This window comes from Lonchura striata, chromosome 35 (assembly GCF_050655825.1).
Source record: "Lonchura striata isolate lonStrDom1 chromosome 35, ASM5065582v1, whole genome shotgun sequence".
NCBI lineage: Eukaryota > Metazoa > Chordata > Aves > Passeriformes > Estrildidae > Lonchura > Lonchura striata.
This window is the reverse complement of record NC_140737.1, coordinates 9,195,811-9,209,707: the sequence shown is the minus strand read 5'-3', so window position 1 is coordinate 9,209,707 and position 13,897 is coordinate 9,195,811. Positions and strand designations below refer to the sequence as shown.

Sequence of the window (13,897 nt, the reverse complement as noted above, 5' to 3'; positions counted from 1 at the left end):
TACTTAGGTCCATCCCCAACACAGGATCCTCATGGACTCCTTGGAGGAGAGAACTGGAGGCCAGGATGGCACAAAAACTCCTCAGTCTGGAAATGAAAATTCCAAAGTAGCTTACAAAAGTTAAGTATCTCAAAGCATTAAAGAGCTCCTCTGAGTGTCAGTGCCAAGCTCTCAAGGGACTCCTTAAAGCAGATTATTGGGGCCATGATTGCACAAACCTCCCACAGAGTCTGTATGAAAAGGGAAACACCAAGTACCTTAAAAGAACTGAAGTACCTTGAAGCATTAATGAACGTTGTTCCTGACAAAGCCTCTCCAGGGACTAATTACAGCAGATAATTGGAGGCCATGATTGCACAAAGCTCTCAGAGACTCCAAGGCAAAAGGAAAAGCCAAAGTCCTTTGAAAAGCCTGCAGTCCCTGGGAGCATGAAGGAGCCCCCAGGGACATTCCTGACCAGGGCTCCCCAGGGACTCCTTCCAGCAGATCCTTGAGGCCACTGGGATGTGGGCTAGGTGGGGATGCTGAGGGCAGGACCAGGGGCTGACAGTGCCCAGCCTGGCTGGGGCTGTGCCAGGAGGCCCCAGGGCCTCAGGACAAGGTGTCTCCTCACAGCCCTTGGTGGCACAGACCCTGCTGTGCCCCAGGGCACCAAGACTTGGCTTCTCTTTGTCCTCACCTGGCATCAGTGCCTCCAGTTCTCTGCTCTGCCTGGGGCCTGGGGACACTTTCTCAGTCGTGTCCCTCAGTGGGACCCATTAAAAGTCCAAGAAACTTTGGAGTTGGATTCTGACTTGGAGTTCTGGAGAGGTTTCTGCAGCTCCCTCTCAGGGCCTGATGTTCAGGGCCTGAGCACAAAGCCCCAGAGGGTCATTAAAGTCCTTGTGCTGTGTCTGTGCTGCTGAGCTGGGCCGGGCTCCTGGCACAGAGGGTGATCCTGGTAACCAAGGAGAGCTTCAAAAGCACATTTCTCTTGCTGAGCAGCTCTTCTCCCAGCCCAGCAGGGCTGGGGCACTGCCTGCAGCCAGCCCGGGCACAGCACAGAGGCACAGAGAGCTTCAATCAGTCAGGGCTGGGAAGGGGCTGAGAAGTGCCTGGGGCAGAATCACTGCCAGCCCTTGGCACAGGAACCTCTGGCTGCAGGACAATGCAGCTGCAGCTCCTGGAGAGATCTCCTAAAGCTGGAACATGCCAATGCCCACAGACCCTGTGAGTGCATTCTCTGCTCATCTCCTGTGCAGAGCAGCCAGGGGTGCCCAGGGCTGTCCTGCAGAGCAGGGTCCTGCAGCCCAGGGCGCTGTGCTGGGCCAGGGACTCTGCTGCCTGCCAGGGACAGCTCTCAGCTGGCCCTGGAGCTGCTCCCAGCGCTGGCCAGGAGCTGTGGGGGGAAGGAGCCACCCTGAGCAGGGTAGGTGCTGCTGCTGAGAGGGGCTGGCTGGGGCAGGGCTGCTCCCAGCTCCAGACCAGCCTGGGCACAGCTCTGGAGGGCACTTCCCAAAGAAGGTAAAGCTGGGATTGCTGTAAAGGTCAGGAGCTTTCCTGAGAGTGTTTTCAATTTCCTGCTTGGAGAAAGAGGATGAAGTTGTGATGATGATAAAAATATTTTTGCTTTTTATATATTTTTCATATATTCATAGTTCTGTAAATTACTGTTACGTAGTTTTAAAATTATAATCCTTTACTAACTCTATTAAACTCTTAAATAACTCTTTTAAACTACTATTATATATTTAATGTATTTATGATCCTTAATTAACTCTAGTAGGTTTCCTTACCTTCTCTTAGATTTTAGAACTATAACCTGTCTAAATACATTTTTAAAGTGCTATATAATCTTTTTATCAGAGAAAAAACCCACACGAAGAGTATTTTGGGTTTTGAATGTGAGCAGTGATAAGAAAAACTGGGACAAAGAAGGCCCTGGACTTATGCCAGTGGGTTGAGCCAGGGGCGTGTAACTGGGTACTGAATCTCCCATTGGATGTTCCTGTTAAATATCCTAAATAATCAACATTAACAAATTGTTGAAATCAGGGGTTGGGTGTGCCCCATCCCCACTGGGACACCTGGAAGCTTCCAATGAAGTTCTGGTTTTAACTTCACTGTTCTAACACTGTTGCAAGGGTTCTTTTTTTCTCTTTTGATTATAGACAACAGGGGGATGAGAGAAGCAGAACAGGAATTGTAGTCCCAGAATGACAGAACATTCTGAGTTGAAAAAGACACACAGGATCATCAAAGGAATGTTTGAACATTTACAGGGACTCCAGAACTGTGACTTTGGGTGGTCAGTGTCTCTGCTGGGAGCCTCCCAAAGGGCCTTCAGCCACTCCTCAGCCCTGGGCAGCAGCAGCATCACCTCTGCAGGGCCCAGCAGGGCTCTCCTGAGCTGCCCTTGCCCAGCTGCACACAGAGCCTGCCCCAGCCAGGGCCCTGCACACAGGCAGGTTTCTGTAGGGCCGGGCCGAGGGCACACAGGGTGGGATGGGCTCTGTGAGCGCTGGCAGGGACAAGGCACCTCTCAGGAGGGGATGTCCAGGCCCAGGGAGATGCTCAGGGAAGCAGAGGGGGCTGAGCAGAGCAGTGCTGGGGGAACAAGCCCATCCGGCCCCTCACCTTCCCTCAGCCATGGGGAATCCTTTGCCTCTCACATCTCTCTGTGGCAAACTCTGAGTGCAGCAGGAATTCTGGGGATTTCTGACCTCAGAGAGCCAGGAATGATGTGTGGGTAGGGAAAGTGTTCTATACATATATTCCTAAATCCATGTCCTCCAGACTTGGTAGTGCAGATGGTACCAAGCCTTTCTGCACTATAAGTGAGTCCCCTGAAAACTCCTGAATATCCAGCCTTGTCCCTCTGCCACAGGGCCACAAACCCAGGGCAGCAGGGCAGGGATGGCTCCTCGAGAGCCCCCATGCACAGACCTGGATGCTCCTGGCACACTCAGCCAGCACAACTGGGGCTCAGGCAGGGACCTGGGTGAAGGTTTTCCCAGAGCAGGAACAAGGGTGGGTGAGTCCCAGCAGGACAGGCTGCAGGGAATGGCCCAGGTTTGGCTCTGAGCAGCCTCTCCTGACTTGTCCCTGTCCTTTCTCCATGAACAGGTGCCCATGTGCAGCCACAGCAGATGTCCAACAGCAGCTCCATCAGCCACTTCCTCCTGCTGGCACTGGCAGACACGCGGCAGCTGCAGCTCCTGCACTTCTGCCTCTTCCTGGGCATCTCCCTGGCTGCCCTCCTGGGCAACAGCCTCATCATCAGCGCCGTAGCCTGTGGCCACCACCTGCACACGCCCATGTTCTTCTTCCTGCTCAACCTGGCCCTCAGCGACCTGGGCTCCATCTGCACCACTGTCCCCAAAGCCATGCACAATTCCCTTTGGGACACCAGGAACATCTCCTACACAGGATGTGCTACTCAGCTATTTTTCTTTCTCTTCTTTATTGGAGCAGAATATTTCCTCCTGACCATCATGTGCTACGACCGCTACGTGTCCATCTGCAAACCCCTGCACTACGGGACCCTCCTGGGCAGCAGAGCTTGTGCCCACATGGCAGCAGCTGCCTGGGCCAGTGCCTTTCTCAATGCTCTCATGTATACAGCCAATACATTTTCCCTGTCCCTGTGCCATGGCAATGCCTTGGGCCAGTTCTTCTGTGAAATCCCACAGATTCTCAAGCTCTCCTGCTCCAAATCTTACTTCAGGAAATTTGGGCTTCTTGTGGTTATTGGTAGCTTATCATTGTGTTGCTTTGTGTTCATTGTTTTCTCCTATGTGCAGATCTTCAGGGCTGTGTTGAGGATCCCCTCTGTGCAGGGACGGCACAAAGCCTTTTCCACCTGCCTCCCTCACCTGGCTGTGGTCTCTCTGTTCCTCAGCACTGCAGTGTTTGCCTACCTGAAGCCCCCCTCAATCTCCTCCCCATCCCTGGATCTGTCCCTGTCTGTTCTATACTCGGTGGTGACTCCAGCCCTGAACCCCCTCATTTACAGCCTGAGGAACCAGGAACTCAAGGCGTCAGTGTGGACACTGATGGCTGGATGCTTTCATGAAGATTAAACTGCTGGCAAATTTATGCAAATCAATTTGAATAAAAGTCATATTTGATACTTCTTGTTGGTTTATTTTGGGGGTTCTTTTTACATTTTTATGTTGTTCACAAAGAAATATAATGCTTTGTACCCTTTCTCATTTTGTTTCTCTCCATCTTCCCTGTGCCCACAGACTATGTCAATGAGGCACTTCACTCTCAGTGGCTTTAAATGAACTCAAGAATATCCCAGCACAGTTTTCTGCAGAGGTGCCCTTTGGTTGCCTTCTCTGGAGCTGCAGCAGCAATGTCTGTGTGCAGAGCTGGGGCAGATCAGTGCTTGCACAGCAGCTGTGCCCAGGAGCAGCAGCACTTGGTGCTGCCAGTGCTGCTCCCGTGGCCCTGCCCCACTGCCCTGGTGGCCCTGGTGTTGCTGCAGGGCCTGAGTGCTCTCGGGGCCGGGCACAGTCCTGGGGGTGGCAGTGCCGGGGCTGCAGCAGGGACAGGCCATGGGCACTGCTGGGGCAGCACTGACGCCTCAGGCCAGGGCCTGGGGGCTCCAGGCTCCTTGCCCAGGCTCTCTCAAGAACATGGCCAGGCCAATGCTCAGCACAGAAAACCCCCGTGAGCAGCCCCAGGCTGTTGGTGTGGGGACATGAACCTGAGGCAGCACAAATGCCATCAGCCCCTGGGGCCAGGAAGGGCTGGGGACGCCAGGGAAATCACTCAGCTTTGTCCTGGCCTCTGCAGTCAGCCAGAAAGTTTGTTCCCATCAGCTGGGAGTTTCCTGTCCCACTGCAGATGCTGCTGCTCAGAGCCAGGGCTGCCTGGCAGCCACCCCCAAACTGCCCTGAGCATTTCCTTGGCTTCACCTTTGCTTTCTTTACTCTTTCTGATATAAATTTCTTCCTCTTGCCCAGCCCTGTTCCCACCCCTGCACACAGCCCATCCCTGTTTGCCCTTCCTCTCTGGGCTCACTCCCCATTGCAGTTCCTGACTTGGCACATTGGGAATGTCCCTTGGGGAGCAGGATCATCCCACAAGTGCTGCAGGAATTCTCTGCAGGCTCCTGCAGTGCCTGGTGCTGCTCCCTTGCCAGAGGCACCGCAGGCCAGGGGGGCACATCTGGGCTGCTGTGTCTGCCTGTGGGGCTCCCTGTTCTGGGCAGTGAGGAGGAGCTGCAGAGGCTCTGCAGGACTGACAGGATGGGCTTTGGGGCTGTGAGGAGAAGCTGAGGGACCTGGGCTGCTGGAGCTTCTGAAGAGGAGGCCCAGGGCTCCTCCTGCAACTGCTCCAAGGGTGGTTTCAGAGAATCCCAGCTTCAGCAAGGTTGGAAAAGACCTTGGAGATCATCAAGTCCAACCTGTGCCCTGACACCACCTTTTCTTCCCTGAGGCTCCTCTTCTCCAATATCAACAACCCCAGCTCCCTCAGCCGCTGCTCACAGGACTTGTGCTCCAGACCCCTCACCACCCTTGTTCCCCTTCTCTTGACATGCTCCATCCCCCTCATGTCCTTCCTAAATTGGGGACCCAGAACTGGACACAGCACTCGAGATGCTTCCCAACCAGTGCCCAGCACAGGGGAAGAATCACTGCCCTGCTCCTGCTGGCCACACCATTCCTGATCCAGGCCAGGAGCCATTGCCCTTCTTGGCCACCTGGGCACTCTGCTGGCTCATGTCCAGCCTGCTGTCCATCAGTCCCTGCAGGTCCCTTTCTGCCTGGCTGCTGTCCAGCCCCTCTGTCCCCAGCCTGTAGCGCTGCAGGGGTTGTTGTGGCCAAAGTGCAGGACCCGGCACTTGGACTTGTTAAACCTCACCTTGTTGGATTTGGTTCCTGGATCCAGCCTGTTCAGGGCCCTGTGCAAAGCTCTCCTACCCTCCAGGAGATCAACACTCCCAGACAACTTGGTGTCACCTCGGTTCCATGAGGCCCCAGAGTGTCCCAATTGTGTCCATGATTCCATGAAGCCTCCCAGTGTCACAATGTCCCTTTGCTCTCATGGGACCCCTTGTTGTCACAAAGTCCCTTGGATCCTTGGGCCCTGCACTATCACAATGTCACCGTGGTCCCCCAAGGCCCTGCAGTGTCACAGTGGATCCTTGGTTCCATGAGGTCTGGCAGGGCAGCAATGCTCTCCTTGGTCCCACAGTGTCACAATGGCCTCTTGGTCCCAAGGGCACCACGGTGTCAAACATGTTTACTTCATTCCAGGACTCCCAGAGGCGCAGCACTGTCCCCTTGGTTCCATGGGGCGCTGCAGTGTCACCATGGTCCCATCATGACACTAGGTCCTGCTCTGTCACAAAGCTCTGCATGGTTCCACAAGGCCCTGCAGGATCACAGTGGCCTCTGGGGTTCCATGAGGCCTCAGAGTGCCAAAATGAATTCCTTGGTGCTGCAGTGTCACAATGGAGCCCTGGTGACACAAGATCCTGCAGTGTCACCTGGGACCCTGGGTTCCATTGGGCACCAGAGTGTCACAATTGTTCCCTCAGTTCCCAGAGTCCTTGCAGTGTCACAATGGCCCCTTGATTCCATTGTCCCCAGGCTCTCCCAAGGCTCTCCCTGGTTCTGCAGTGGCACAATGGCCCCGTGGTCCCCCAAGGCCCTGCAGGGTCACAGTGGCCGCTGTGGTCCCAGACTGTCACAATGCACTCCTTGCTTCCATCCAGCCCCACAGTGTCACAATGACCCTGTGGCTTTGTGGTGCCATGTCGTACACAGTGTCACCATGGTCCTCTCAGTGCCACCAGGCCCCGCAGTGTCACAATGACCCCTTGCTTCCCAGGGCTCTGCAGTGTCACAATCATCAGAGAATCGGCCTGGCTGGAAAAGACCTTGGAGAGCATCAAGTCCAACCTGGGACCCAAGACCACCTTGTCACCCAAACCACGGCCCTCAGTGCCACAGCCAGTCTTTCCTTAAACACTTCCAGGGACTCTGACTCACCCACCTCCCTGGGCAGCCCATTGCAAAGCTCAATCACCCTTTGTGTGAAGAATGTTTCCTGATGTACAGGTTAAATGTCCCCTGCTGTAGCTGAAGGCTGTGTCCTCTTGCCCTGTCCCTGTTTTCTGGGAAACAAGCCTGACCCCAACCTGGCTGCAACCTCCTGTCAGGGAGTTGCAGAGACTGATGTGGTCTCACTTGAGACTGTTTTTTTCCAGGATCAACGACCCCAGCACCCTCAGCCACTTCTCACAGGAGTTGTGCTTCAGACCCCTCACCAGCCTTGTTGCCCTTCTCTGGACATTCTCCAACTCCTCCATGTCCTTCAAAAATTGGACGCAGCACTCAAGGTGCTCCCCAACCAGTGCTGAGCACAGGGGAAGAATCACAGCCCTGCTTCTGCTGGCCACACCATTCCTGATCCATAGGAGTGCCAGTGGTTGGATGAGGGAAATTGTGGGGTGGGGGAAGAGACAAAGTGTTAGTGATTGTCAGCCATGAAGGGTCTTGATTTTCATATCTGTTCAAACTGCACAAGAAGGTGCTGAGGGTCAATATCAATTGGATATTGCTGATATCAATCTATAATCAAGAAAAGAAAACCGAAAAAACCAATTCTCTCTGCATTTTTTTCACTACAGTATATTCACTTTAAATACACTTGTGAAATCTGTCTAATTAACCACAGAAGAATTGAAAACTTCAGTTATTACCAGGGGTTTTTCTTGTTCAAGCATTTTGAACATATGTCTATGAGCTTTTCCCACTGAAGTCCTGAATTGAAGAGCTCAATAAAGAAGAAGCCTCTAGAGCAGTAAAATTCATCATCAACCTCCAAGTGTCTGAGGATGCATCCCCATCAGAGCAGCAATGAGCAGAAATGGGCACAGCTTTGTGGCTGCCCCAGCTCTGGGATGGGCCCTGGGCCTGGAGCAGGAGCAGCTCTGGAGGGCCCCAGACTTTGTGACAACAAGGGGACCCATGGAACAAAAGGGACATTTTGACACTGGGAGGCTTCATGAAATCATGGACACAATTGGGACATTCTGGGGGCTCATGGAACCGAGGTGACACCAAGTTGTCTGGGAGTGTTGATCTCCTGGAGGGTAGGAGAGCTTTGCACAGGGCCCTGGACAGGCTGGATCCAGGGCCCAAATCAAACAAGGTGAGGTTTAACAAGTCCAAGTGCCGGGTCCTGCACTTTGGCCACAACAACCCCTGCAGCGCTACAGGCTGGGGACAGAGGGGCTGGACAGCAGCCAGGCAGAAAGGGACCTGCAGGGACTGATGGACAGCAGGCTGGACATGAGCCAGCAGAGTGCCCAGGTGGCCAAGAAGGGCAATGGCTCCTGGCCTGGATCAGGAATGGTGTGGCCAGCAGGAGCAGGGCAGTGATTCTTCCCCTGTGCTGGGCACTGGTTGGGAAGCATCTCGAGTGCTGTGTCCAGTTCTGGGCTCCCAATTTAGGAAGGACATGGAGGGGCTGGAGCATGTCTGGAGAAGGGGAACAAGGCTGGTGAGGGGTCTGGAGCACAAGTCCTGTGAGGAATGGCTGAGAGAGCTGGGGTTGTTTATCCTGCAGAAAAGGAGGCTCAGGGGAGACAAGGCGGTGTCAGGGCACAGGTTGGACTTGATGATCTCCAAGGTCTTTTCCAACCTTGCTGAAGCTGGGATTCTCTGAAACCACCCTTGGAGCAGTTGCAGGAGGAGCCCTGGGCCTCCTCTTCAGAAGCTCCAGCAGCCCAGGTCCCTCAGCTTCTCCTCACAGCCCCAAAGCCCATCCTGTCAGTCCTGCAGAGCCTCTGCAGCTCCTCCTCACTGCCCAGAACAGGGAGCCCCACAGCCAGACACAGCAGCCCAGATGTGCCCTCCTGGCCTGGGGTGCCTCTGGCAAGGGAGCAGCACCAGGCACTGCAGGAGCCTGCAGACAATTCCTGCAGCACTTGTGGGATGATCCTGCTCCCCAAGGGACATTCCCAATGTGCCAAGTCAGGAACTGCAATGGGGATTGAGCCCAGAGAGGAAGGGCAAACAGGGATGGGCTGTGTGCAGGGGTGGGAACAGGGCTGGGCAAGAGGAAGAAATTTATATCAGAAAGAGTAAAGAAAGCAAAGGTGAAGCCAAGGAAATGCTCAGGGCAGTTTGGGGGTGGCTGCCAGGCAGCCCTGGCTCTGAGCAGCAGCGTCTGCAGTGGGACAGGAAACTCCCAGCTGATGGGAACAAACTTTCTGGCTGACTGCAGAGGCCAGGACAAAGCTGAGTGATTTCCCTGGCGTCCCCAGCCCTTCCTGGCCCCAGGGGCTGATGGCATTTGTGCTGCCTCAGGTTCATGTCCCCACACCAACAGCCTGGGGCTGCTCACGGGGGTTTTCTGTGCTGAGCATTGGCCTGGCCATGTTCTTGAGAGAGCCTGGGCAAGGAGCCTGGAGCCCCCAGGCCCTGGCCTGAGGCGTCAGTGCTGCCCCAGCAGTGCCCATGGCCTGTCCCTGCTGCAGCCCCGGCACTGCCACCCCCAGGACTGTGCCCGGCCCCGAGAGCACTCAGGCCCTGCAGCAACACCAGGGCCACCAGGGCAGTGGGGCAGGGCCACGGGAGCAGCACTGGCAGCACCAAGTGCTGCTGCTCCTGGGCACAGCTGCTGTGCCAGCCCTGATCTGCCCCAGCTCTGCACACAGACATTGCTGCTGCAGCTCCAGAGAAGGCAACCAAAGGGCACCTCTGCAGAAAACTGTGCTGGGATATTCTTGAGTTCATTTAAAGCCACTGAGAGTGAAGTGCCTCATTGACATAGTCTGTGGGCACAGGGAAGATGGAGAGAAACAAAATGAGAAAGGGTACAAAGCATTATATTTCTTTGTGAACAACATAAAAATGTAAAAAGAACCCCCAAAATAAACCAACAAGAAGTATCAAATATGACTTTTATTCAAATTGATTTGCATAAATTTGCCAGCAGTTTAATCTTCATGAAAGCATCCAGCCATCAGTGTCCACACTGACGCCTTGAGTTCCTGGTTCCTCAGGCTGTAAATGAGGGGGTTCAGGGCTGGAGTCACCACCGAGTATAGAACAGACAGGGACAGATCCAGGGATGGGGAGGAGATTGAGGGGGGCTTCAGGTAGGCAAACACTGCAGTGCTGAGGAACAGAGAGACCACAGCCAGGTGAGGGAGGCAGGTGGAAAAGGCTTTGTGCCGTCCCTGCACAGAGGGGATCCTCAACACAGCCCTGAAGATCTGCACATAGGAGAAAACAATGAACACAAAGCAACACAATGATAAGCTACCAATAACCACAAGAAGCCCAAATTTCCTGAAGTAAGATTTGGAGCAGGAGAGCTTGAGAATCTGTGGGATTTCACAGAAGAACTGGCCCAAGGCATTGCCATGGCACAGGGACAGGGAAAATGTATTGGCTGTATGCATGAGAGCATTGAGAAAGGCACTGGCCCAGGCAGCTGCTGCCATGTGGGCACAAGCTCTGCTGCCCAGGAGGGTCCCGTAGTGCAGGGGTTTGCAGATGGACACGTAGCGGTCGTAGCACATGATGGTCAGGAGGAAATACTCAGCAGAGATGAAGAACATAAAGAAAAAGAGCTGAGCAGCACATCCTGTGTAGGAGATGGTGCTGGTGTCCCAGAGGGAATTGTGCATGGCTTTGGGGACAGTGGTGCAGATGGAGCCCAGGTCGCTGAGGGCCAGGTTGAGCAGGAAGAAGAACATGGGCGTGTGCAGGTGGTGGCCGCAGGCTACGGCGCTGATGATGAGGCCGTTGCCCAGGAGGGCAGCCAGGGAGATGCCCAGGAAGAGGCAGAAGTGCAGGAGCTGCAGCTGCCGCGTGTCTGCCAGTGCCAGCAGGAGGAAGTGGCTGATGGAGCTGCTGTTGGACATTTGCTGTGGCTGCACATGGGCACCTGTTCATGGAGAAAGGACAGGGACAAGTCAGGAGAGGCTGCTCAGAGCCAAACCTGGGCCATTCCCTGCAGCCTGTCCTGCTGGGACTCACCCACCCTTGTTCCTGCTCTGGGAAAACCTTCACCCAGGTCCCTGCCTGAGCTCCAGTTGTGCTGGCTGAGTGTGCCAGGAGCATCCAGGTCTGTGCATGGGGGCTCTCGAGGAGCCATCCCTGCCCTGCTGCCCTGGGTTTGTGGCTATGGGGCAGAGGGACAAGGCTGGATATTCAGGAGTTTTCAGGGGACTCACTTATAGTGCAGAAAGGCTTGGTACCATCTGCACTACCAAGTCTGGAGGACATGGATTTAGGAATATATGTATAGAACACTTTCCCTACCCACACATCATTCCTGGCTCTCTGAGGTCAGAAACCCCCAGCATTCCTGCTGCACTCAGAGTTTCCCACTGAGAGATGTGAGAGGCAAAGGATTCCCTGTGGCTCAGGGAAGGTGAGGGGCTGGATGGGCTTGTTCCCCCAGCACTGCTCTCTTCAGCCCCCTCTGCTTCCCTGAGCATCTCCCTGGGCCTGGACATCCCCTCCTGAGAGGTGCCTTGTCCCTGCCAGCGCTCACAGAGCCCATCCCACCCTGTGTGCCCTCGGCCCGGCCCTACAGAAACCTGCCTGTGTGCAGGGCCCTGGCTGGGGCAGGCTCTGTGTGCAGCTGGGCAAGGGCAGCTCAGGAGAGCCCTGCTGGGCCCTGCAGAGGTGATGCTGCTGCTGCCCAGGGCTGAGGAGTGGCTGAAGGCCCTTTGGGAGGCTCCCAGCAGAGACACTGACCACCCAAAGTCACAGTTCTGGAGTCCCTGTAAATGTTCAAACATTCCTTTGATGATCCTGTGTGTCTTTTTCAACTCAGAATGTTCTGTCATTCTGGGACTACAATTCCTGTTCTGCTTCTCTCATCCCCCTGTTGTCTATAATTAAAGGATAAAAAAAAGCATTGCAACAGTATGAGAACAATAAAGTAAAAACCAGATCTCTATTGGAAGTTTCCAGGTGTCCCAGTGGGGATGAGGCACACCCGGCCCCTGATTTCAACAATTCATTAAGGTTGATTAATTAGGATATTTAACAAGGACATTCAAAAGGATATTCACTTGTCCTAGTTACACACCCCTGGCTCAAAACATTGGAGTAGGTCCAAAGACTTTTTTCCCCCAGTTTTCATTATCACTGCTGGCATACAAAAACCAAAATGTTCTTCTTGTAGGTCCTCACCATGTTGAAATGACTATATAAAATTCAAAAATGTATTTATACAGTCAGTTTATTTTTCTAAATTCTAAGAGAAACCATAAGGAAATGTACTAGAGTTAATTAAATATTATAGATATAGAGATATATACTAACAGTTTAATATTGTTCAGTAAGAGTTTAAGAGAGTTAATCAAGAGTTTAATAGCAATAATTAAGGATTATAGTTTTCTAAGTATATAAATATAATCCTAGGCTTACCTTCTTTGGGAAGTGTCCTCCGGAGCTGTGCCCAGGCTGGTCTGGAGCTGGAGCAGCCCTGCCCCAGCCAGCCCCTCTCAGCAGCAGCACCTGCCCTGCTCAGGGTGGCTCCTTCCCCCCACAGCTCCTGGCCAGCGCTGGGAGCAGCTCCAGGGCCGGCTGAGAGCTGTCCCTGGCAGGCAGCAGAGTCCCTGGCCCAGCACAGCGCCCTGGGCTGCAGGACCCTGCTCTGCAGGACAGCCCTGGGCACCCCTGGCTGCTCTGCACAGGAGATGAGCAGAGAATGCACTCACAGGATCTGTGGGCATTGGGATGTTCCAGCTTTAGGAGATCTCTCCAGGAGCTGCAGCTGCATTGTCCTGCAGCCAGAGGTTCCTGTGCCAAGGGCGGTCAGTGATTCTGCCCCGGGCACTTCTCAGCCTCTTCCCAGCCCTGACTGATTGAAGCTCTCTGTGCCTCTGTGCTGTGCCCGGGCTGGCTGCAGGCAGTGCCCCAGCCCTGCTGGGCTGGCAGAAGAGCTGCTCAGCAAGAGAAATGTGCTTTTGAAGCTTTTCCTGGTTACCAGGATCACTCTCTGTGCCAGGCGCCCGGCCCAGCTCAGCAGCACAGATACAGCACAAGGACTTTAATGACCCTCTGGGGCTTTGTGCTCAGCCCTGAACATCAGGCCCTGAGAGGGAGCTGCAGAAACCTCTCCAGAACTCCAAGTCAGAATCCAACTCCAAAGTTTCTTGGACTTTTAATGGGTCCCACTGAGGGACACGACTGAGAAAGTGTCCCCAGGCCCCAGGCAGAGCAGAGAACTGGAGGCACTGATGCCAAGTGGGGACAAAGAGAAGCCAAGTCTTGGTGCCCTGGGGCACAGCAGGGTCTGTGCCACCAAGGGCTGTGAGGAGACACCTTGTCCTGAGGCTCTGGGGCCTCCTGGCACAGCCCCAGCCAGGCTGGGCACTGTCACCCCCTGGTCCTGCCCTCAGCATCCCCACCTAGCCCACATCCCAGTGGCCTCAGGGATCTGCTGGAAGGAGTCCCTGGGGAGCCTTGGTCAGGAATGGCCCTGGGGGCTCCTTCATGCTCCCAGGGACTGCAGGATTTTCAAAGGACTTTGGCTTTTGCTTTGGCCTTGGAGTCTCTGAGAGGTTTCTGCAATCATAGCCTCCAATTATCTGCTGTAATTAGTCCATGGAGAGGCTTTGTCAGTAACAACACTCAGTGGGGCTCATTAATGCTTCAAGGTACTTCAGTTCTTTTAAGGTACTTGGTGTTTCCCTTTTGCTACAGACTCTGTGAGAGGTTTGTGCAATCATGGCCCCAATTATCTGCTTTAATGAGTCCCTTGAGAGCTTTTTACTGACACTCAGTGGGGCTCATGAATACTTTGAGATTCTTAACATTTGTGAGTACTTTGGATTTTCCTTTCCACATTGAGAGTTCTTTGTGCCATTTTCAGTCTCTGAGAGTTTTTTGTGCCATCCTGGCTTCCAGTTCTCTCCTCCAAGGAG

General features: G+C 54.0%; 2 protein-coding genes across 2 annotated transcripts; one reads left to right on the top strand and one right to left on the bottom strand.

Moving 5' to 3' along the window:
- Window positions 1-3,128: 3,128 nt before the first annotated feature.
- Window positions 3,129-4,061, top strand: LOC146764358 (olfactory receptor 14A16-like). The gene has a single exon (XM_085565016.1). The coding sequence runs from the start codon at window positions 3,129-3,131 to the stop codon at window positions 4,059-4,061; it is 933 nt and encodes a 310-aa protein (XP_085421142.1).
- Window positions 4,062-9,943: 5,882 nt separating this feature from the next.
- Window positions 9,944-10,921, bottom strand: LOC146764357 (olfactory receptor 14A16-like). Its single transcript, XM_085565015.1, has one exon. It carries the CDS (start codon window positions 10,874-10,876, stop codon window positions 9,944-9,946), a length of 933 nt encoding a protein of 310 aa, XP_085421141.1. The 5' UTR covers window positions 10,877-10,921.
- Between the last annotated feature and the right edge of the window lie 2,976 nt (window positions 10,922-13,897).